Source organism: Vulpes vulpes, chromosome 10, assembly GCF_048418805.1.
Source record: "Vulpes vulpes isolate BD-2025 chromosome 10, VulVul3, whole genome shotgun sequence".
NCBI lineage: Eukaryota > Metazoa > Chordata > Mammalia > Carnivora > Canidae > Vulpes > Vulpes vulpes.
Genome location: NC_132789.1, coordinates 26118916 through 26144631, shown reverse-complemented (window position 1 = coordinate 26144631; position 25716 = coordinate 26118916). Strand labels below are relative to the sequence as shown.

Below are 25716 nucleotides of genomic sequence, written 5' to 3'. Positions count from 1 at the left end.
AGGACGGCATTGAAGGGATGTGTTGGTGATATATGTTGGTGGTATACGTTGACAAATTGAGTTTAAAAATTATTTTTAATAATTGTGATGCCTGGGTGGCTCAGGTGGTTAATGATCTGCCTTCGGTTTAAGTTGTGATGCTGCGGTCCTGATATCCAGCCTTTCTTTGGGCTATCTATTCAGCAAGGAGTCGGCTTGTCCCTGTCCCTCAGCTCCCCTATCTCATCCCATCCCTGTCTTTCAGATAAATACATAAAATCATTTTTGTGTTTAAACACACATTTAGGGATGCATAGGTGGTCCATAGTTTAAGTGTCTGCCTTTGGCTCAGGGCATGATCCTGCAGTCCCGGGATCGAGCCCCATATCAGGCTCCCCACAGTGAGCCTGCTTCTCCCTCTGCCTATGTCTCTGCCTTTCTCTTTGTATCACTCATGAATAAAGAAATAAAATCCTTTAGAATGATAAATATGCATCTATAGGGGCTCCCTGTTGGCTCACTCACTGGAGGGTGGGATTCTTGATCTCGGTTTTAGGTTTGAGCCCCATGCTGGATGTAGTCATTCCGGAAAAATAAAATCTTAAAAAAAGGAAAATATAAATATAAATGTAATGTTTCCTAAAACATAGCATTATGGAGTGTGCTGTTGTCTGTATGGACTTCATCTTCTATTCTACTCGTTTTATGAGCAAAAAAAATATTAGTGATGTTAAGATTTATTAATATTTTTATAATAAATTTATTTTTTATTGGTGTTCAATTTGCCAACATACGGAATAACACCCAGTGCTCATCCCGTCAAGTGCCCCCCTCAGTGCCCGTCACCCATTCACACCCACCCCCCACCCTCCTCCCCTTCTACAACCCCTAGTTCATTTCCCAGAGTTAGGAGTCTTTATGTTCTGTCTCCCTTTCTGTTATTTCCCACACACTTCTTCTCCCTTCCCTTATATTCCCTTTCACTATTATTTATATTCCCCAAATGAATGAGAACATACAATGTTTGTCCTTAATAAACATTTTGTCTAACAGTTTAGAGGGTCCATGGATATTGTTTTTAAGAAAGGAAAAGGTTGGGGATCCCTGGGTGGTGCAGCGGTTTGGCGCCTGCCTTTGGCCCAGGGCGCAATCCTGGAGACCCGGGATCGAGTCCCACGTCGGGCTCCCGGTGCATGGAGCCTGCTTCTCCCTCTGCCTGTGTCTCTGCCTCTCTCTCTCTCTGTGACTATCATAAATAAATTTAAAAAAATTAAAAAAAAAAAAAAGAAAGGAAAAGGTTACAGGGAGGCATGATTTCATGCCAGCATCCTGGGGGGCATATGCTCTACTGCTGTCACCAGTAAAGGGATTAACTACCTTAGTGCCTGTGTCCCTGCTTGGGAGCTATGGCCCCAGGACTGTGGCCCACCCCCTCATCTGTCTCTGTCACTGTGCTTAGCATCACTGTCATACATCTGACTGTAAGCTCCACAGAAGCTTCTCAATGACGAGGACAAGATACAAGGTCCCAGGGGTTTTTGTGTCACTTCCTCCATATCTGAGATGGTGTGGGTAAGTGTAGCTGCTCCCACTGCCATGTCATGTAAAACAGTAATAGCCTCATCCTCAGGCTGGGCTCCTGTGATGGTGAGGGCGGCTTTGTTCCCAGAGATGGATCCAGTGAAGCAATCAGGGACCCCAGAGAGGCGGCTGTTTGTGTCATAGATAATCTGCGAGGAGCCCGCCCTGGGGTCTGCTGGAACCAGTTGGGGTAGTTACTTGTAGTGACTGACCCAGAGCTGAGGCCACAAGTGAGTGTGACTATCCCTCCAGGAGACACTGACAACAATGCCTCCTGGGTCACAATCTGAGAATCTGCTCCTAAAACCAAGAAGAGGAAAAGTATAGTTATGGGAGACAAGGGTCATATGAGTCCCTGCTTTTATGTTCCCCCAACAGATGCAGAGTCCATTTCCCTGACCTGAGCCATGAGCAAGTAGCCTGAGAAAAAGCACCATCCAGGCCACGGTGGGGACCCTCACTGGAGGTGGACTCCACAAGCTCCTTGGCTGGAGTAGGGTGTCCTTGGGCCTTTTCTTGACTCCAGACCTATGATAAGCAAGTGCTTTATGCAAATCAGCTTCCTCTCTATCCCTCCCCCATGGTCACCTTCAAGTCACCTGGGAGATCTTGAAAGGGGCAGATGCTGGGACATCACACACAAATGTCTGCAGGGTGGCCTGGGACACTGATTATCAGGAAGACATCTTTCATTAGATCACTTACCTATGACCCTGGTGACCTCCATCCCAAAGTTCCTCTCTGAGAATCCTGAGAGCTGTATGAGGATATGGATACATTCTCCAACTCCTGGCCCAGCCTCTAAATCACCTCAACTCTAATCACTCTCTGGAACATTTCCTTCCCTCCCCAGGGACATTGTTCCTTGTTTCCTTGGAGGATCTTAGCAATCACTCCTCCATCCATGAGGACACTGGGAATCTCAGAGTCCATGTGACAGATGTAGGGATGGTGCTTTCTTCTTCGTTAATCATGGACAGTGTCTACAAGTAGTCCAGGGGGTACCAACCAAGGATGTCTCTTTATCAGAAATGAACCCAACACTCTGTGAACAAGTGAAATATAAGAAATAGTGAATGATGGGCAGCCCAGGTGGAAATGTGTAAATTGCCCTGGGTAACATTGACATTTTCACAATATTAATTCTTCCAATCCATGAACATGGAATATTTTTCCATCTCTTTGTCTCTTCCTCCATTTCTTTCAAAAGCGTTCTGAAAGTGAAAGTGAAAGATTTAAAGTTCTCTAGAGAAGCCCATTGATTCAACCTTGATAATAATTCTACTTGGGTTACACTTATAGGCTGACTTATTTGGTTATTGTTGCTGTTGTCAGGGTCTCCTGTTAGGTTCACCAACCTCCATGGTGCAGTTCTTGACTTTTTATCTCTGTCTTTGCCATGAGAATATCATACCTTTAAGAACAAGTCTTTTGTCATTGATTACTAGTATGGGTTCTCAATTATTCTTGGATATTACCCTTACAGCAATTATTTTGTAACAACTGTCTGATGCATTTAAGATACTTTTGGGGAGGAGGGGAAAGATGGCGGAGGAGTAGGGTCCCCAAGTCACCTGTCTCAAAAAAATTACCTAGATAAACCTCAAATCATCCTGAAAATCTATGAATTCGGCCTGAGATTTAAAGAGAGACCAGCTGGAATACTACAGTAAGAAGAGTTCGCGCTTCTATCAAGGTAGGAAGACGGGGAAAAAGAAATTAAGAAACAGGGATCCCTGGGTGGCGCAGCCGTTTGGCGCCTGTCTTTGGCCCGGGGCGCGATCCTGGAGACCCGGGATCGAATCCCACGTCGGGCTCCCGGTGCATGGAGCCTGCTTCTCCCTCTGCCTGTGTCTCTGCTTCTCTCTCTCTCACTGTGTGCCTATCGTAAATAAATAAAAATTAAAAAAAAAAAAAAAAAGAAAGGAACTCATCTTTTAAAAAAAAAAAAAAAGAAAGAAATTAAGAAACAAAAGGCCTCCAAGGGGGAGGGACCCCACAAGGAGCCGGGCTGAGGCCGGGGCAGGTGCCCCCAGGACAAGAGAGCCCCATCCCGGAGGAGCAGGAGCTGCACCAACCTTCCCGGTGGAAAGGGGCCCGCAGGGAGTTAGAGCAGGACCCAGGAGGGCGGGGATGCCCTCGGGCTCCCTGGGACACTAACAGGCACCTGCGCCCCGGGAGAGTGCGCCGAGCTCCCTAAGGGCTGCAGCGCACACGGCGGGACCCGGAGCAGCTCGGAGGGGCTCGGGCGGCGGCTCCGCGGAGGGGGCTGCGGGGCGGGAGCGAATCCAACAGCGCAGGCCCCGGAGCACAGGGCGCCGGGACACAGCCCAGGATCCGGCCTCCCCCGGGACAGGCAGAGGCCGGGAGGGCCCAGGACAGCGAGGACGCTCCTGCCCCGAGCTGAGCAGATCAGCGGCCCCGCCCGGGGGCCCCCAGGCCCTGCAGACGGAGAGCCCCGGAGTTACTGCGGGAGCTGAATCCAGGTTTCCGGAGCTGCCCCCACCACTGTGGCTTCCTCCCGGGAACTCACGGGGTGAACGACCCCCACTGAGCCCTGCACCAGGCAGGGGGGAGAGCAGCTCCCCCAAGTGCTAACACCTGAGAATCAGCACAGCAGGCCCCTCCCCCAGGAGACCAGCTAGAAGGACAAGTTCCAGGGGAAGTCAAGGGACTTAAAGTATACAGAATCAGAAGATACTCCCACGTGTTTTTTTTTTTCTTTTTGATTTCTGATTGCTTCCCCCACCCTTTTTTTTCACCTTTCTTTCTTTTCTTTCTCTTTTTCTTCTCTTTTTTCCTTTTTTTCTTCCTTTTTTTTTTCTTTTTCTCTTTTCTTTACTTCTCTCTCTCTCTTTTTCTCTTTTTCCCAGTACAACTTGTTTTGGGCCACTCTGCACTGAGCAAAATGACTAGAAGGAAAACCTCACCTCAAAAGAAAGAATCAGAAACAGTCTTCTCTCCCACAGAGTTACAAAATCTGGATTACAATTCAATGTCAGAAAGCCAATTCAGAAGCACTATTATACAGCTACTGGTGGCCCTAGAAAAAAGCATAAAGGACTCAAGAGACTTCATGACTGCAGAATTTAGATCCAATCAGGCAGAAATTAAAAATCAAATTGAATGAGATGCAATCCAAACTAGAAGTCCTAAAGAGGAGGTTTAACGAGGTGGAAGAACGAGTGAGTGACATAGAAGACAAGTTGATGGCAAAGAGGGAAACTGAGGAAAAAAGAGACAGACAATTAAAAGACCATGAAGACAGATTAAGGGAAATAAATGACAGCCTGAGGAAGAAAAACCTACGTTTAATTGGGGTTCCCGAGGGTGCCGAAAGGGACAGAAGGCCAGAATATGTATATCAACAAATCATAGCTGATAACTTTCTTAATCTGGGAAGGGAAACAGGCATTCAGATACAGGAAATAGAGATATTCCCCCGCCCTAAAATCAATAAAAACCGTCCAACACCTCGACATTTAATAGTAAATCTTGCAAATTCCAAAGATAAAGAGAAGATCCTTAAAGCAGCAAGAGACAAGAAATCCCTGACTTTCATGGGGAAGAATATTAGGGTAAGAGCAGAACTCTCCACAGAGACCTGGCAGGCCAGAAAGGGCTGGCAGGATATATTCAGGGTCCTAAATGAGAAGAACATGCAACCAAGAATACTCTATCCAGGAAGGCACTCAAAATGGAAGGAGAGATAAAGAGCTTCCAAGACAGGCAGGAACTGAAAGAATATGTGACCTCCAAACCAGCTCTGCAAGAAATTTTACAGGGGACTCTTAAAAATCCCCTTTAAGAAGAAGTTCAGTGGAACAATCCACAAAAACAAGGACTGAATAGATATCATGGTGACACTAAACTTATATCTGTCAATAGTAACTCTGAACGTGAACGGGCTTAATGACCCCATCAAAAGGCGCAGGGTTTCAGACTGGATAAAAAAGCAGGACCCATCTATTTGCTGTCTACAAGAGCCTCATTTTAGACAGAAGGACACCTACAGCCTGAAAATAAAAGGTTGGAGAACCATTTACCATTCAAATGGTCCTCAAAAGAAAGCAGGGGTAGCCATCCTTATATCAGATAAACTAAAATTTACCCCGAAGACTGTAGTGAGAGATGAGGAGGGACACTATCTCATACTTAAAGGATCTATCCAACAAGAGGACTTAACAATCCTCAATATATATGCCTCGAATGTGGGAGCTGCAAAATATTTAAACCAATTAATAACCAAAGTGAAGAAATACTTAGATAATAATACACTTTTACTTGGTGACTTCAATCTAGCTCTTTCTACCCTCGATAGGTCTTCTAAGCACAACATCTCCAAACAAATGAGAGCTTTAAATGATACACTGGACCAGATGGATTTCACAGATATCTACAGAACTTTACATCCAAACTCAACTGAATACACATTCTTCTCAAGTGCACATGGAACTTTCTCCAGAATAGACCACATACTGGGTCACATATCGGGTGTGAACCGATTCCAAAAGATTGGGATCATCCCCTGCATATTCTCAGACCATAATGCCTTGAAATTAGAACTAAATCACAACAAGAAGTTTGGAGGGACCTCAAACACGTGGAGGTTAAGGACCACCCTGCTAAAAGATGAAAAGGTCAACCAGGAAATTAAGGAAGAATTAAAAAGATTCATGGAAACTAATGAGAATGAAGATACAACCGTTCAAAATCTTTGGGATGCAGCAAAAGCAGTCCTGAGGGGGAAATACATCGCAATACAAGCATCCATTCAAAAACTGGAAAGAACTCAAATACAAAAACTAACCTTAAAAATAAGGAGCTAGAGAAAAAACAGCAGAAGGACCCTACATCCAGCAGACGAAGAGAGTTAATTAAAATTCGAACAGAACTCAACGAAATCGAGACCAGAAGAACTGTGGAACAGATCAACAGAACCAGGAGTTGGTTCTTTGAAAGAATTAATAAGATAGATAAACCATTAGCCAACCTTATTTAAAAGGAGAGGGAGACGACGTAATTTAATAAAATCATGAATGAGAAAGGAGAGATCACTACACCAAGGAAATTTCCTACACCAAGGAAATACAAACGATTTTAAAAACATATTATGAACAGCTCTATGCCAATAAATTAGGCAATCTAGAAGAAATGGACGCATTCCTGGAAAGCCACAAACTACCAAAACTGGAACAGGAAGAAATAGAAAACCTGAACAGGCCAATAACCAGGAAGGAAATTGAAGCAGTCATCAAAAACCTCCCAAGACACTAGAGTCAAGGGCCAGATGGCTTCCCAGGGGAATTCTATCAAACGTTTAAAGAAGAAACCATACCTATTCTACTAAAGCTGTTTGGAAAGATAGAAAGAGATGGAATACTTCCAAATTCGTTCTATGAGGCCAGCATCACCTTAATTCCAAAACCAGACAAAGACCCCACCAAAAAGGAGAATTACAGACCAATATCCCCGATGAACATGGATGCAAAAATTCTCAACAAGATACTAGCCAATAGGATTCAACAACACATTAAGAAAATTATTCACCATGACCAAGTAGGATTTATCCCTGGGACACAAGGCGGGTTCAACACTCGTAAAACAATCAATGTGATTCATCATATCAGCAAGAGAAAAACCAAGAACCATATGATCTTCTCATTAGATGCAGAGAAAGCATTTGACAAAATACAGCATCCATTCCTGATCAAAACTCTTCAGAGTGTAGGGACAGAGGGAACTTTCCTCGACATCTTAAAAGCCATCTACAAAAAGCCCACAGCAAATATCATTCTCAATGGGGAAGCACTGGGAACCTTTTCCCTAAGATCCAAAAGCCTCCACCCCAAGATTGCTAGATACAGCAATTTGGTAGCGTGGCAGGATACAAAATCAATGCCCAGAAATCAATGGCATTTCTATACACTAACAATGAGACTGAAGAAAGAGAAATTAAGGAATCAATCCCATTTACAATTGCACCCAAAAGCATAAGATACCTAGGAATAAACCTGACCAAAGAGGTAAAGGATCTATACCCTAAAAACTATAGAACACTTCTGAAAGAAATTGAGGAGACGCAAAGAGATGGAACAATATTCCATGCTCATGGATTGGCAGAATTAATATTGTGAAAATGTCAGTGTTACCCAGGGCAATTTACACGTTTAATGCAATCCCTATCAAAATACCATGGACTTTCTAGAGAGTTAGAACAAATTATTTTAAGATTTGTGTGGAATCAGAAAAGACCCCGAATAGCCAGGGGAATTTTAAAAAAGAAAACCATAGCTGGGGGCATCACAATGCCAGATTTCAGGTTGTACTACAAAGCTGTGGTCATCAAGACAGTGTGGTACTGGCACAAAAACAGACACATAGATCAATGGAATAGAATAGAGAATCCAGAAGTGGACCCTGAAATGTATGGTCAACTAATATTCGATAAAGGAGGAAAGACTATCCATTGGAAGAAAGACAGTCTCTTCAATAAATAGTCCTGGGAAATATGGACATCCACATGCAGAAGAATGAAACTAGACCACTCTCTTTTGCCATACACAAAGATAAACTCAAAAGGGATGAAAGATCTAAATGTGAGACAAATTCCATCAAAATCCTAGAGGAGAACACAGGCAACACCCTTTTTGAACTTGGCTCAGTAACTTCTTGCAAAATACATCCACGAAGGCAAAAGAACAAAAGCAAAAATGAACTATTGGGACTTCATCAAGATAAGAAGCTTCTGCACAGCAAAGGATACAGTCAACAAAACTAAAAGACAACCTACAGAATGGGAGAAGATATTTGCAAATGACGTATCAGATAAAGGGCTAGTTTCCAAAATCTGTAAAGAACTTCTTAAACTCAACACCAAAGAAACAAACAATCCAATCATGAAATGGACAAAAGACATGAAGAGAAATCTCACAGAGGAAGACATGGACATGGCCAACATGCACATGAGAAAATCCTCCGCATCACTTGCCATAAGGGAAATACAAATCAAAACCACAATGAGATACCACCTCACACCAGTGAGAATGGGGAAAATTAACAAGGCAGGAAACAACAAATGTTGGAGAGGATGTGGAGAAAGGGGAACCCTCTTACACTGTTGGTGGGAATGTGAACTGGTGCAGCCACTCTGGAAAACTGTGTGGAGGTTCCTGAAAGAGTTAAAAATAGACCTGCCCTACGACCCAGCAATTGCACTGCTGGGGATTTACCCCAAAGATTCAGATGAAATGAAACGCCAGGACACCTGCACCCCGATGTTTCCAGCAGCAATGTCCACAATAGCCAAACTGTGGAAGGAGCCTCGGTGTCCATCGAAAGATGAATGGATAAAGAAGATGTGGTTTATGTATACAATGGAATATTCCTCAGCCATTAGAAACGACAAATACCCACCATTTGCTTCGACGTGTATGGAACTGGAGGGTATTATGCTGAGTGAAGTAAGTCAAGTGGAGAAGGACAAACAGTGTATGTTCTCATTCATTTGGGAATATAAATAATAGTGAAGGGAATGTAAGGGAAGGGAGAGGAAATGTGTGGGAAATATCAGAAAGGGAGACAGAACATAAAGACTCCTAACTCTGGGAAATGATCTAGGGGTGGTGGAGGGGGTGGAGGGTGGGGGTGGGGGTGGGTGGGTGACAGGCACTGAGGGGGACACTTGACGGGATGAGCACTGGGTGTTATTCTTTATGTTGGCAAATTGAACACTAATAAAAAATTAATTTATTGAAAAAAAGAAATAATTTCATTGTTCCGTCGCACTCCATTTATTAGTGACATTTCCCTGACCTATATATTGATTTTAGATTTAATATTTTTCTAGGGCTTCCATAACAAAGCGCCACAAACTGGGTGGCTAAATGCAATAGAAAGGCATTTCTGCTGTTCATACACAGCTTCACAGTTTGTAAGGCCTGGACGTGTTCTGTCTGGAACCTGCAGAGGAATCCTTCTTGCCTCTCTGTAACTGTGAGAAACTTCAGGACAATTTTTAGGGTCCCTGTTTGCAGCTGCAGAACCTCAGTCTCTGCCTCCACCTTCCCATGGAGCCCTCCTTGTCTCCATCTGACTGTCTTGCTACAAGCACACCAGTCAATTGAATTAGGAGGCCACCCCACCGCATCATCGCCTCATCTGTACTAATTACATCTGCAGCACCCCATTCCCAAATAAGGTCACTTTCATAAGTCCTGAGCTCTACAATTTCAACATATGTTCTCTGGTAGGATACAATTTAAATTAGGATATTAGGAAAGAAGAATCCTTTCCAAAAATGCTATGATTGTTACTATTTTTTAATATGCAGTTGTATTGCACTGAAATGAAACCTAATAAACTTCAAGAAAATACAAAATGAGAATTCCATTTTCTTTTAAACCTGTAAAGTAGTATTGCTAATGCTCCTTTTTTTCTGGAAAAAAATGCTTCTATTTAGCCTCAATCTATAATTCTGATACAACAGAAATTTTGTAATACAAAATACCTGAATTTGGCTTTTTGTGAACTAATGCCTCCTAAGTTATTCATACACTTACTCCATGTTAGGACTCACAGAGGGATGGAAATCAACCCAGACCCTTCCCATGCCCATCTTTCCATGGCTGGTCTGCATTTACAGTGCTCTGGGCTCCGGTGTTTGGCCATGAGATGTCAGTAATCACATGATATTTGTATCCACACTTGATGAAATAAAGTTTATGTGTCCCTTCCTCCTCTGGGTCTCTCACTGTGCCCAGCACCACCACAGTGTAGTCCCCAGGGGTACTCAGCCTCGTCCTCAGGCTGGGCACTAGGAGACAGTCCAGTCAGATTTGCCCGCAAGAAGGGAGCCTGAGAACTGGGGGGGGGGGGGGGGGGGTCTATGAGTATTTATTGTTTTTATTATAAATAAATGACCTAGACTTAGTCAGTCTGCTACTGGATCCAGTATAGATAGTGTCCTGTGCTGGAGGGATAGGTGAGGGTGACTGTCCCTCTTGGGGATATGGCCATGAAGGCTCCTATGCCACCACAGCCTGAGAACTGGTCCCTGAAATGAAAATAGACACATGTTAGGGATGAAGAAGAAAGGCAGAGGGATCTCTTCTAAGGATGCCTCAGATATCTCCACGATCGGGATCCCTGGGTGGCGCAGCGGTTTGGCGCCTGCCTTTGGCCCAGGGTGCGATCCTGGAGACCCGGGATCGAATCCCACGTCGGGCTCCCGGTGCATGGAGCCTGCTTCTCCCTCTGCCTCTCTCTCTCTCTCTCTCTGTATGACTATCATAAATAATAATAAAAAAAATTAAAAAAAATAAATCTCCACGATCAGGGGAAGTGGGTGAGGAGAGGGAGGAGAGGAGGAATCCAGGTCACAGTGTGGAATTTTAACAGGATCTCTGGCCTTACATCTGGGTCTGATCTCTAGGATGTCTCTTTTATTTAGGTTTTTCTTTATATTCCAATTAGCTAACACACAGTATAATAAGAGTACAACTTAGTAACTCAAGACTTATATAAATGAGCCAATGCTCATCACAAGTGCACTTCTTAATTTCCATCACCTTTTAAACCCATCCCTCCACGCATCTCCCCTTTGGTAAGCATTAGTTAGTTCTTAAGAGTTCTTAAGAGAATATAAATAATAGTGAAGGGGAATAAAGGGGAAAGGAGAAAAAATGAGTGGGAAATATCAGAAAGGGAGACAGAACATGAGAGAATCCTAACTCTGGGAAACGAACGAGGGAGGGGTGGTGGAAGGGGAGGAGGGCGGGGGTGGGGGTGAATGGGTAACGGGCACTGAGGGAGGCACTTGACGGGATGGGCACTGCGTGTTATTCTGTATGTTGACAAATTGAACACCAATAAAAAAATAAATTTATTATTAAAAAAAGGAAAAAAAGAGTTAAGGGTCTCTTTCTTGGTTTTCCTTTTTTCCCTATGATAGTTTGTTTCATTTCTTAAATTCTACATGACTGAAATCATATATTTGTCATTCTCTTATTGACTTACCTCCATCCACATCGTTGCAAATGATAATATTTAATTCTTTCTTATGGCTAAGTAATATTCCATCATACATTTAATATATTATATATTAATATATATAACATCTTTAACAATTTATCAGTTGGGCTGATTCTATCATTTGGGTATTGTTGATAATGCTAGTATGAGCCTCGAGGAGCATGTATCCCATTGAATTAGTAATATTGTATTCTTTGGGTAATTTCCTAGGAGGGTAATTGCTGAATCATAGAGTATTTCTATTTTTAACTTTTTGAGTATCCTCCAAACTGTTTTCCAAAGGAGATACACAACTTTGCACACCCATCAACAGTGCAAAAGAGTTCCCCTTTCTCCGCAGCTTTGCCCACACCTGCTATTTCCTATCTTGTTTCTGTTAGCTGTTATGACTGATGGGAGGTCATATCTCAGTTTCATTTTTATTTGTACTTGGGACGTTTCTTTTATCTCCTCCTCGGCTCCAGGGTTGAAGGGAATGCTTGGTGGTATATTAGGCAAATAGGAGCGCATAGTGCCATCTGATACTGGATCCTCAGCCCAGCTAGAACCTTCCATCCAAGAAGGAGTTCAAGGATGGGTGAGAGCTATGGGTTTGTCCCCTGGGAGGAGACAGCTGCTGTCATCTCTCCCTCTGGCAGTGAGCACCAGTGCAGGGCCCAGGCAGGTGGAACCATTTCAGTGGGTTTCAGGCCTGGCCAGCTCTGAGCAGGTGCACAGCGCCCCCTGCTGACAGCATCAGGAGATCAGTCAAGGTGGTGGGAACTGTGCAGAAGGAATGGAGCTCATTTTTGGTTTCAACAAATAAGCAAGAAAACAAACAAATAAGAAGTATCACCTACTCTTGAGTCCCTCTGGAGAGTCTCCTTTTTGTCAATGACTTCTGTTATCTTTTTCAGTTCTAAAATTTCCATTTGGTTTGTTTTGATGATTTCTCTTTAATTTCTGCATTTCTATTTTTTCCATTTGTTTGAAGAGTGTTTGTAATTTTACACCACATGGATTTTATGATAGTTGCCTAAAAATGCCTGTCCAATAATTACAGCATGTGAGTTATCTCAGTGTTGGTGTCAGTCGATTCTCCTTTCTCATTCAGGATTTTATTTTCCTGGTTTTTGACATGTCATATTTTTTTATTGGATCCTGGATATTATGGCTATTATATAATGAGATGCTTGGTCCTCAGTTATTTTTCTTCAAACAAGTGATCTTCCCGCTGAGGTGCAGTAGCATGTTAAGGGTGTTTGTGTCAGCTTCCAGGTGGCTCAAGTGAAAATGCTTACCACTCTGATGCTTAATCTCTGCTGGAGAAGGTGGGGCAGTGATTGCCACCTCCCAGCTCCCATCAGGTGGGGGTGTGGGACAAGCTCTTTGCTGGGCCCTGCCAACCTCAGGGTGGGATGCACGGGACTGAATGGAGCTGCTTTCCTTCATGGGATGGATGCACTGCTCCCCACTGCATTCCTGTCCTCACTGACACCAGGGAATGAAGAGGTGAAAGGCAGGTCCAGCTCCCTTGCCTCCTGCATCATAATTCAGTGTTTTCAGTCCCAGGGAGAGTCAAGGCTCACTTCTGAAATGTTCAGATGGTCATCAGCAATGGGTGCATGACTGCATATCAGCTCTGCCGTGTACCACTGCATTCATTCTCCCTGCTGAGGGATGGGGTTCAGATGAGCTCCCCAGAACCTGCTAAAACCATGAGTCGGAAAAACTGGAATGCAAACTAGTCAACTAGGCCTGCCTTGCCCAGAATTGTTGATGTTCCCATGCGATGGAGGCTCAGTTACCTACTGAGTAGCTGACACCATGGCTGGTGGGTACTGAGGCACTGCCTGCTTCTGCCAGGAGGATATGGACACCAGGTCTCTGCTGAGCAATAATGTGAACCCTGCATGAGGGCACAGTTTGGGGATTCATTAGTGTGTGCAAGTGGTGGGCAGGTTTGTCCAAATATTTCCTCCTCTCAGGCCAACTTATCTCTATATCTTCTGACCAGAGGAGTTGCTGATTTCGGCGTTTTGGTGTTTTTTGTTGTTGTTGTTTGGTTTTTGTTTTTTTGTTTTTTGTTTTTTGGTTTTTTGGTTTTTTGGTTTGATTTTCTGGATCTCAGGCTCTGGATGATTCTTGGTTGGAGGAACCTAAAGCATCTTATCTTACATGTGGGGGACATCATACAAGAAAAAGAACCAGGGTATGCACTGTTGTTTTTCCCTCAATTTGTTTGAACTCTTCCTTCTTCCTTCTTCTACCTTCTGATGTCTTCCTATGCTTGTTTGTTGTCATGTGTCAGGACATTTCAGTTGTAAGAGAGAGGACCTGGATGAATGGGAGCACTTCCTACTGTCCAGAACTGGGGATCCTCATGGTGCCTGCTCTGAATGCTTTCTTCCAGTGCTAGGATGTTGGGGATCCTGTTCAGCTGCTGCGATGGAGGTGATTTATCTTGACTCTCAAGCTGTGTAAATAAAAGACAAATAACATGATTATTATTCTTACATTACTCTATACAGGGTAACAAAAAGTAAATACATTCCATAACCAAGAACTCAATGTGAGGAGTTTTACAGGCCAGCTAGAAACCAGCATAGCACAAATGTCTGGTCTTCTGTTCTTAAATGCAGAATAGTGGAAAGAAGAAATTTTTATTCCTCTTTCCTTATGTGTTTGTATGTAGAACTTTATTTCTGTAGTAACTTTATATTTAGAGAAATAAATGCAAATATAGGACAGATATCTCTATATTTCACCTAGCTTTTTCTAATGGTAACGTTTGTGTTCCTATGATATGTTTATAAAAACAAGTACTTGCCAGTGGTCTGATCATCTTGCAAAATTGCAGAATTTATCTAGATTTCAAAGTTTATTTATTTATTTACTTACTTACTTATTTTAACACTGTTTTGCCTGAAATCAATCCAAATAACAACATAGCATCTATTCATCAGGACATACTAAAATCCTCCAATGTATGAGTTTTCAGTCTTTCTCTATTCTTGATTTTGGGAATTTGGAGATAGCTGGTATGGTTTTTTTTTTTTAATTTCCCAGAATATGGGCTTATCTGATGTTTCCTCATGATTACGCTAATGTTATGGATTTGGAGAAAAATAGTACAGAGGTAAATTGATGTTCTTAATGCATCATAGGGAAGATGTTTCATACTAACATGACATATCATTGAGCATATGGGTGGGGACGGTGCACATTTGGTGCTATTTTAAATGATCCCTTTTCTGTTCATAATCTATCTGATTCCAGTCTACTGGATTTTGACCATTCTGATAGGTGTGCAATGGTAGCTCATTCATGTTTGCATTTGCTTTTCCCTAATGATATATAATATGGAACAGAATTCACACGTTTAAATCCCATCTGCCTATCTCCTTCTGTGAAATATCTGGTAATGTCTTTAACTTACTTTTTATTCAGTGTATTTTTTTCCTTGTAGTGTATTTGAGAAGCTCATTGTATAGCTTCTTTCTTTCTTTACTTCCTTTTTTCTTTCTTCCTTGCTTTTTCTTTCTTTTTTTCTCTCTTTCTTTCTTTCCTTCTTATATATATTTGTATTTGTGTATTTAGGACTGCTCACCCCTCCAGAAGTTTGGCAATTTATCTGAAATGCATTCTGTTTCTGGTTTATTGATTTCCTCTGTTAGGTTTTATTTTTGTCATTATCAGGGGAAATGGGACACATCTTCTCTTAGAAACATTTCACATCACATTTTCCAGTCATCCAGATCATACTAGATGTGTTACCATACCAGTCATGACACCAACTGCTCTCCATTGGCTCCCGTGTTCCTGAAACCCCAAGTGTCTGTGTTCTGCTGCTATAATCTTTGCCTATGAACTTAGCCAAATATGCCAGTGTTTCTAATGACTTGGTGAAGAGGAAATAACTATGCTCTGGGGTGACACCAGGGTTGGTAGTAAAAGTCCTTATGACGATCCCATCTGGACACCTGGAGAACACACAGCCTGAATCCATACATGCTGCAAACCAGCTTCCAAACAACAAGCCATTTTGTTCAGGCCCAATGGATTGAGGACAGAACTAAAGAGGTTCTGTCTCAATTCCCCACAACTACTTGTCACCTGTACAGCGATTTCAGCATAACCTGGCACTGAGTTGTCCTCTGCCAGCGCCCAGGGTGATTACCAATCTAGAGCCATCTAAATCCAGTGTTAAAGGTTGCAGGTCCCCAGAGTATCCCATAAGTTCACAGGTCATTACAGTTCTGCATAGGTTTCCCTTATTATCTTGGGTGTTACTGTGTTCTTCGTTGCTGTTGTTGTTGTGTGAGTCCCCCTGTATCTGATTGCCATTTTTTGCTTACATGTATTGATTTAAATTTTTGTTGTGAAGGATGCCTGGGTGGCTCAACAGTTGAGCATATGCCTTTGGCTCAGGGTGTGATCCCCATCTGGGGATCAAGTCCCATATTGAGCTCCCTGTGAGGACCCTGCTTATCCCTCTCTCTGTGTCTCTGCTTTTCTCTGTGTCTCTAAGGAATAATTAAATAAAATCTTTAAAAAAATAAATTTCTGTTGTGAGAACTATCATAGGATTAGGATAATGTAATGAAGAGGCTAGTTAAAATGTATTTCCTTTTTTTAATAAATTTATTTTTTATTGGTGTTCAATTTGTCGACATACAGAATAACACCCAGTGTTCATCCTGTCAAGTGCCCACCTCAGTGCCCGCCACCCAGTCACCCCCATCCCCCACCCACCTCCCCTTCCACTACCCCTAGTTCGTTTCCCCCCCCCCAAAAAAAAGTGTATTTCCCTTTGGGAAGCCTGGGCGGCTCAGTTGGTGTCCCACTCTTCGTTTTGGCTCTGGTCATAATCTCAGGGACCTGAAATCTAGCCCTATTCTCAGCTACCTGTTCAGCTTGGAATCTGCAAAAATTTCTCTCTCTTCTCCCTCTGCCCTTCCTCACACATTCTCTCTCTCTTGCTCGAATAATAGTCTTTAAAAATAATATATTTTTCATGCATAAACATATATGTTTAATGCTTACATATTCTATGAAATATAATTTCAAATATATAATATTTATATATATTGATTACAAATTAGATGCAAAAATGAATATTTTTTTCTCTAAGAGAAAATCAGTTACATGGATGACAGTATAGCATATTCCCGGTTAGCCCCCTGAAGAGCTTGAACCATAAGGCAACAGGAAGACTGGGGTGATGACCATCCTGTGCAGATAATGGGAGCAAGGGAATACAAATGACCCTTCTCTGCATCTTTTCCCTCATCACTGAAAGGAACTCCTTGTTGATGAGGGAGGAGGTAAAGGGAAGAATCAGAACAGCACAGAGGAGCCCCAGAGCTCTGCTCCCTGGGGACTCACTGTTGGCACTCCCATCCTCCCCTCCTCAAGGGTCTCTCACCCCAGACCCAGATAACAATATTGGTGATTTTTTTAAGATGCAAATTTGCCCTGTATGGGAGTATCTCCCCCTGCCCGAACATCAGTTCTGAAAATGACTCCATGGGGATTCAGGATGAAATGTGACAGGAGAAAGTGAGTCAGAACTGAGAACTCATGCGGCTCCAGGGACCCCTGTGCAGCACAATCATACTTCAGTGAGTACGCTACCTGCCCAGTTTGCAAGAATCAGTGTATTTGCTTGGATGTCTGGCCCAGAGGTCTGTCCTCACAGGACCCATGCGACAGCGCCCCCTGCTGTGCTAACATGCTTAGCCCACCATCCCCTCTGATACCACCCAACACTCCTGGAATGGTGCCCAGACTGCAACTGGATCATTTTAATGTCACTGCCCAGGAAAGGAGAATGAGGAGGTGCCCCCTGTGGATTTTGGCCCTGAGACTTATTTTCAAATCACTAATGGCCTCCAGACAGTTACATACATGATGTATTGCATGTGCTCATATTACCAGATATTTCAAATTTATCTGACATTGAGTTTGCTTCTTCCAGGTGCCTGAGGTCATTACCACTCTATCATCATCTTGAAACAAGTAAAGGCCATAAGGTTCTCAGGGTTCCAAGGTGGTTCACACCTTGTAATAATTCTATGTGGATTCTTCTTTCATTTGAACATTATTGTTGTTTTCTTGTTGGCTTTATATTTTCCTGTCAGGTCCGCACTCCTCACTGCTAAGGCTTTTCAGCCTATATTTGCTATGACCATATAATGCCATCACGAGAAATGTGTCTTCTGCTTCTATAGACTTGTCTGAGTTCAAACTTTCCCTTGAATATTAGCCAGAAATTCTAATTTATTTGTTTCTCTGATATACTTAGTATTTTTAAGCTCATTCTGTTATTTACTCAGCTTGATGATTCATATCAAGAGAACACTAGTATAAATGGAGCTCTCCTCACCTCCGAAGGGTTCTTCAACCTCCCCTGCACTGAAACTCTCATGGTCCTGCACTCAACATACATTGGACCCTAACCTAGATGTTTTGTTCAGACTTACATGGAATTCACTGGGATCGTGTGTCTAAGACCTGAGTCCAATGAAGAGCTATCATCCAACATCTTGCCTACCAGGGAATCCAGAGGGGATGAGCAGTAGACATTGAGGAGTTAAACCAGGGGCAGTGCCCAAATGGCAGGATGGCACTGAGTGTGGAGATATATTTGGATGGTGGTGGTTGTAGCTTCACTATATTAAGTCATCCAATCCATTGCCACCATGTCCTGTCACTTATATAAATCTGTTTAATTTTTCAGCAATCTATTGTAGTTTTCAGTTTACAAGTTTCTTTCCTACTGATTATGTTCCCTCCTAAAAGTTTTATTCTTTTTAATGCTATCTTAAATGGAATTATTGATTAGTATCATTTTGGGCTTCTTTGTTGTTGATATAGACAAAACTACCTGATAGTTATAGGGCATTACCACTTGAACTCCTGTAGGAGACACTAGATAGATCCCATTGAGGGTTGATGATAGAGTTTGTTCCCTATTTTGAAGGCTAAGAACAAGAAATCAAACAGAAATCAAATATGAGAAGGAAGCTCTGCAACCATGACCTTAAGATAAGCAATCTCACATGGTAGATTCTATGCACAGGAAGAAGTAGAAGATTAAATAGAATGGGTGTTGCCTCCACCTCTTATAGGGAAAATAGAAAACCCTAGCTTTTCTTCTTTCTCAGTTTTACATACACCTGATTTATGTTTTCCAGTTCCTATGTAATCATTTGTGAAGCATGTATTTCACAAGGACCAAGAATTTTCTGATTGACGCAGATGAAGGAGTAATAGGTCGGGTGAGGAAGGAGCTTCCCTCTTTGTTCCTGACCCAGTGATTTTGGCAGGATGGAGAGGAAAGATATGCTTCCAGCTCTTTGCTTCCTCAGGATGTGGCCCCTGAGAGACAAAACCAGTATGAGGCAGAACAATTGTCACTGTCCCTACAAAGTGATTCTGTGCTCAGAGTCAGACCTTCAGACCTTCCAGGGTCTCCCCCTTGTTTGTTTGTCACAGGCGGTAATGGGGATGACCATGGGGAACAGGGGAAGGTGTTTGTCTCAAGTCCCCAGGGGCTTGCAGCACTGTGTCATTTTGATGTTTTGATCCCTCATGGAGCAGAAGTAATCAGCCTCGTCCTCAGGCTGCAGGCCCGAGATGGTCAGAGAGGCTGTGATCCCCGAGTAATAGCCGGAGAACCAAGCTGGGACCTCTGAGGGCCAAGTACTTCCAAACATCACAGTTTTGGAGGTACCGTGAGAAGTCTATTGGTATCAGGGCACATAATGTGCTGCAACACTGTCGTTGTCTCCACTGCAGGTGAGAGTGACCAGACCTTGATGGATGCATCCCCATGGATGCTTCCTGGGTCAGAGCAGAGGTGTCCAAGTCCCTGCAATGGAGCAGTGGAGACACACACAGCTGGGTCTCAGGGGATTGCCCCCCAGGGTGTTCTCAAAAAGAGGGGAAAGGTGCACCCCAGGAGACCCCATAATCAATCCTCCTGTTTTCCCACAGCCTGAGCGGAGAGTGAGGAGTGTGAGGAGGAGAGGGGTCCAGGCTATGGTGGAGATGCCCCAGCCTCTGCTTCTGAGCCCACAGATGAGAGGCCTGCACCAAGCCTCTCTTATCCTCATCCTCCTGGAAGAGCAGAGAGGAACCCTTCATGCACATCACTTCCCTCCATGGGGGCCCTGAACTGGGGGAGACCTGAGAATGTGGGCGCGGCAGAGGAGCATCTCCTGGGCTCCAGTGAGCACAGAGCAGAGGGTACAAGGCAGGGTTACAGGCCTGGGTGCCCAGCTGAGACACCTCACCACCACCACCTCCAGGGACAGGCCCACAGTGCCCCCTCCTGCCTCAGAGTCCAGGCTCCTCTCTGACTGGGAGGGACATCCTGGAGCTGAGCAGAGGGACACTCTGGACTTCAGCCTGCTGGCTCACCACCCACCCCTGCAGAGGGGGAGGGGCTTCTTGTCCCTCAGGGGTTCCTTCCTGTGCTCCAGGCACCACCACACCTCAGTCTTTACTGCAGAGAAGTGGCCTCCTCAATAGGAATCACCCTGGGCTCCTCTTACCACTTAGATGTGTGTTCTTGAGGCCACAGGGGAGTGACCCCTCAGGGAGGATGTGCCCTGCCCCCAGTAAGCAGAAGGGCAAAGGGCATGCTAGCTCCTTCATAGGTTCTATGAGGTGGGTGGGGGAACAGCCAATCTCTCTGCCACGTCAGGTCACTTCCCATCCTGGCTGGCCAGTCCCCACCTCCTTCTGCTCTGCCCTTGAGGGGACAGAGCTCATTCATAACAATGTGCATGGAATTCTTTAAGAAGAGACTAGAATTATACAGCAGTGAGTTGTAGTTCTTATGTTGCTTTCCCTCCAAGAGCACCCACAGGAGATGGTCCACAACACAGGATGCAGCCAGCAATGCCAGCCCTAAGGGGAGATGCCAGGAGTCAATGGCTTACCTGCACCAGACACTGGGCTCATCCAGATGGCTCTGCACATTTGCGGCCATGCAGAGGGGTGGGAGTTTCAAGGACATTGCTCAGTCTTATGATCCAGACATTTCTGCTGCCCTAAGCCTTCTTTCCTCAGTCCAGTATGTATTTTAACTGCTCACTAGATCCTTCTCTAGTGCTTCCTAGGTGCCAGACATGGTTGTACTCATGCTGTAAATATTAATGCAATTATTTTTCCCAGTGATTTTTTCTAATCCATTTATGCACTGACAATGGAATTATATATGCATGATATAAATCCTAGGAATATATATATAAATATATATGGTATATACATATATATGGGTCTATATATTTATATATATAAATTTATATATACTATAATTATATGAATAAAATAATTATATAATTTAAAATATTAAATAAGTAAAATAAACATATATATTTATATAGTATTATATAAATATATATATTCTAGGATTTATATAATGTATATATGAAACACTATATAAATTACATATAATAGCACATAAGATATGGATGTGTATATATATATATGTATACACCTCATATATATATATACACACTTGTATCGAACAACTCTCCCTTATATAAATTACATATAATAGTGCATAAGACATTATATAAATTACATAAACATTATATATTATATAATAGCACATAAACATTATATAAATTACATATAATAGCACATAAGATATGGATATGTATATATGTATATGTATACGCATTCGTATATATATATATACACTTCTATCCAACAAATCTCCCTTAACAGAATTGTATGTCCTATTCCTACAAATGCTTAATGTTTCCTCTGAACTTCACATAAAACATTTGATCAGTGTCTTTCATAGTTAGTCAGTTGAAAACTCAAATGTGACCATGATCTTCAAAATTTTGTTTGCTCCTTGCAGCACTAACTATACATCCCTTGCTGATACTTATTTGGTCCTCAATAAAAATGTTGAATTAAAAAAATAAGTCAGTAAATTTAAAAATACAAATATTTACTTTCTCTTATGACTAAAACATGCATCTCTTCTTTCATTTGGGCCATCATAATCCAACCAAATTTTTAACCACACACATAGGTTTCATTTAGATACATCTTATACCTCACACACAATCTACATATAATTCCTTAAATCGAGTGCTCTCCACAACAAAAATAATGTTAAAATGTCTATATTACCGAAATCAATCTATAGATTCAGTGCAGTTCTTATGAAAATTCCCATGACATTTTTCACAGAAATAGAAAAAAATTCCTGAGTTTTGTAAGGAGCCACAACAGACCTCAACATGCCAAGGCAATCTGGAGAAAGAAAAACAAATATGGAGTCATAATACTTTTTTTTAATTTTTTATTTATTTATGATAGTCACAGAGAGAGAGAGAGAGAGAGAGAGGCAGAGACACAGGCAGAGGGAGAAGCAGGCTCCATGCACCGGGAGCCTGATGTGGGATTCGATCCCGGGTCTCCAGGATCGCGCCCTAGGCCAAAGGCAGGCGCTAAACCGCTGCGCCACCCAGGGATCCCCTGGAGTCATAATACTTTTTGCTTTCAAATTATATTACAAAGCTATAGTAACCAAAATGGTATTGGCCTAGAAAGTGACACATAGATCGGTGCCACAAAGTATAATGTTTAGAGATAAATAAAAGTTCCCCTTGACCAGCAGGGGGACATGGCTGAAAAGAGGGCCTTTTGCCAGGTCTCTGGAAGACAGCTGACGTGGATTTTGGAGGAGATCCAGGTAGGAATATGCGTGAATCATATAGCAGATGCCCCAGATGAGATCCTTAGCTCCTCGCTGATGTGTCCTGACACAGTTTGGGAGATTGAGTTGGAATTACTGGACACCCTGCAATGGGCATATGGATACCCATGCCATGGCGGGCACCGAGCATCCACATGGTCAATCTGAGGTAGGAAGCACAGCCCAAAGAACACTCTCAGGGGGTCAGGCCACATCTGCCAAGAGCCCCCTCTGCTCTCTGCTGCTTCCTGCATTGGCATGGGCTCCTGGAGCCCTGGCTCCCTCTGCCAAATCCAGGGTAAGAACCCCCTATCAGGTGCATAGTTACTGCTTGGGGTGAGGAAAAGTTCTAGAAATGGATAGCTGTGATGGGCACACAACGTTGGGAGTATATTTAATATCTCAAAATTGTACAATAAAGAATAATTAAAATAGTAAATTTCCTGTTGTGTTTATTTTCATAATTATAAGTCACTTGTCGAAAATCAGAACTATACTTAAGAAGCTGTAGAGACACAAATATCCTTCCCATCCTTACTTGTGCTACTCTTTACTAACTCCTCCTCATTAGTAAAACTTTACAGTAATGTTTTAAACTATTTTTTGCCATCAATTCCACATATAAATGAGAGAAAAGAGCATTTGTGTTTCTGTGTAGAGGTTATTTCACTCAGGGTAACATCCTGCAGGCTCCTCCCTATTGTCACAAATGGCAGGACTTCCTCCTGGACAGTGTCATGGGGTGGACTTGCTTTGTTCACAGATACTACTAGTACCCCCCTGCCCCTGTTGCATGGGTCACTGAGGAGCCCTGATGTGGCAGGAGAGGGAAGAGGACACAGTCAATGCGTGGGGGCTCAGGAAACCTGCCCAGAAGGCTCCCATGATCCTAATGGTGTCAGTTGTGGTCACTCACATCTGGGGCATCTCCTTCCCCCACCTTCCCTAGAGCAGACTCAGCAGCTTGTAGCAATGATGGAGTCTCCTGCTCATCTCACGAGCCCCACAGAGAGTTTTTCTCCCTGACACCCAATGTTCTTCCAGGGCTAACCATCCCCTCCTGACACCACAACCGAAGGGCCAAAACCCAGCCAGGGTGCCAGGCCAGCTGTGTGCCTGCAATGTCTCCTGTTCTGAGTCCTCACTCAGCACCAATCTTAGTGCCTCGACCCTGAGACCCAGAGCTCCTCAGCCAGCCCTGAGCATAGGAGCCTGGAGGGAAGGGAAGGTCTCTGCTCTGAGCCCTGGAGGAAAAGAGTGATGAACGACTGTCCACCTGCTGGGATGGCCCCTGGGGTCTGACCAGAGACCTAAGGAAAGTGTATTTGCCTCTACAAAGAGAAAAAGAAAAAGCAGCTCAACAGATTCTGATTTTTATACTTGAATCAACATGCAAAATTTCTGTATCATCATGAGTTTTTTGTTGTCTTTCTTTTAAGATTTTATTTATTTATTCATGAGAGACACACACACAGAGAGAGAGAGAGAGAGGCAGAGACACAGGCAGAGGGAGAAGCAGGCTCCATGCAGGGAGCCCGATGTGGGACTCGATCCTGGGACTCCAGGATCACGCCCTGGGCCGAAGGCAGGCACCAAACTGCTGAGCCACCCGGGGATCCCGTGTCTTTGTTTTTTTAAATAACTTTTTTCCCCAAGAGTTCAGTTATTTCAGATAGGAAACTAGAGGGAAGGACATGGTGATCTCAAAGCTGCTTCCAAGTATAGTCAAGGTACATTCTAGTTATTTGAAATTGCAGGAGAATCAGCATCCAGAGACCTGAGCAGGAGGAGGTATTTGTCCCACTTCCCCATCTGTGTTTGTCGCTGTGATAAGCACCACTGTGCCAGATTGCACAGTAGTAGTCAGCCTCGTCCTCAGGCTGCAGCCCAGAGATGAGCAGGAGCCCTGCATTGGCCGAGGTGTCTTTGGATCCAGAGAAGCGGCTGGGGACCCCGGGGCCCAACTGTGTACTTGAGTCTGAGTAGTAGTACAGGAGGTACCGGGGAGGGCTCCCTGGTTTCTGCTGGTACCAGTATATGTAGTAGCCACCAACACTGAAGCCACTGCTGAGGGTGCAGGTGAGTCTGGCTGTTGATACCAGGGATGCAGAGAGGGAGGGCGGCTGGGTCACCACAGGCTGGGACAGGGAACCTGCAGACACACACACGTCACAATGAAGACAAGAGACAGGATGAATGTGGTTGAGCAGCTGAGCCACAGGGATCTGACTCAGGCTGGGGTCCCCCCCTCTTGCACTGGGGCCTGACCCTACCTGTGCAGTGACAGAGGAGCACGAGGATGACAGGGGTCCAGGCCATGGTGACGCAGCCCCTTCTTGGCCACAGAGCTGGGGCTGGCCTGCCCCTGGAGTGTCTTATCCCCTGTCCCAGGGCCTCACAAAGGAGGGGCCGCTCATGCAAATGTGACCACCCCTGCCTCTCCCTCCTGTGCACTTACAGGTCTTGTCTCCTTTGACAGGGAGGATTCCTGATGCACTAGGTTCCCCCTGGTGGGCCTGGAGGAAGCAGCTGCTGGGACCCACACACAGACCCAGGTCCAGGGACTGTCCAGGCCCAGAGAGGGCACAGCTGCCCAGTTCCAGCTGAAAGCCAGGGCCCTGGCCCAGGACCTTTTGTTAGTGGAGAGCTGCACAGCTGGGAGCCCCTGTCCTGCAGAAACCCCCAAACTCCATCTCACTTTGCCCCCTGCTGGTCTCTGAGCAAATCTCTCCTTCCTTCCCATCTCAGGCAAGCCTCTCCTTCCCCTACTTCTCTGACTCCTGTGCTCCAACTATGTGAAAGTGACTCTCCAGGGATAGATGGAGGTCCTGGGGTGCTGTCTCTGATCAGGCTTCCTCTGTGGACTGGCATCCAGCAGGAGGGACCTGTGCAGTTCTGACCCAGGAGAGTCTGGGAACCCCTGTGGAGCTGAGGACAAGACAGGAAACAGTGAGCAGAGGGTCTCTGTACCCACAGGAGGGGCTCAGGGGAAGTGGACAGTCTCCAGGTGCTGAGTGTGAGCATGAGCTTGTGGGAGGGATACACATCTTCACAGAGGAGGACACAGAGGGTGAGGATGCTGTGCCATTCCTGAGCAGGACCGACAGGACAGAGGAGAGTCTAATAAGCCTTCCCAGGGTTCAGAGACAGAGCAGGGCCTGGGCATCCATCAGGGACCAATGTAGGGCCATCCTGTGACCTCCCCTCCATTTACTGTGAGATTTTTCATCCTGGCTGTGCCTATCCCCACTGCTGCTCATTAGAGAATTAGCTCAAAGGGACGTCCTACAACATAACTAGGGATGGGGAGACCTAGAAAGAGACATTGGGGGAGGTGGAGGAAGATGACAGCAGAGGAGATAAGTAAGGGTGCAGGGGCTTGTGTCCCCAGGTGGGACAGTGGGAGGTAACCGGCT

The 25716-nt window shown here is 44.1% G+C and overlaps 1 gene segment (V, D, J or C); it reads right to left on the bottom strand.

Moving 5' to 3' along the window:
* Positions 1–1412: 1412 nt before the first annotated feature.
* On the bottom strand, positions 1413–24684 carry LOC140594090 (immunoglobulin lambda variable 5-37-like). The segment is given in 3 exon segments: positions 1413–1735; positions 24105–24452; positions 24574–24684. Coding segments are annotated over 3 exon segments (717 nt in total).
* Between the last annotated feature and the right edge of the window lie 1032 nt (positions 24685–25716).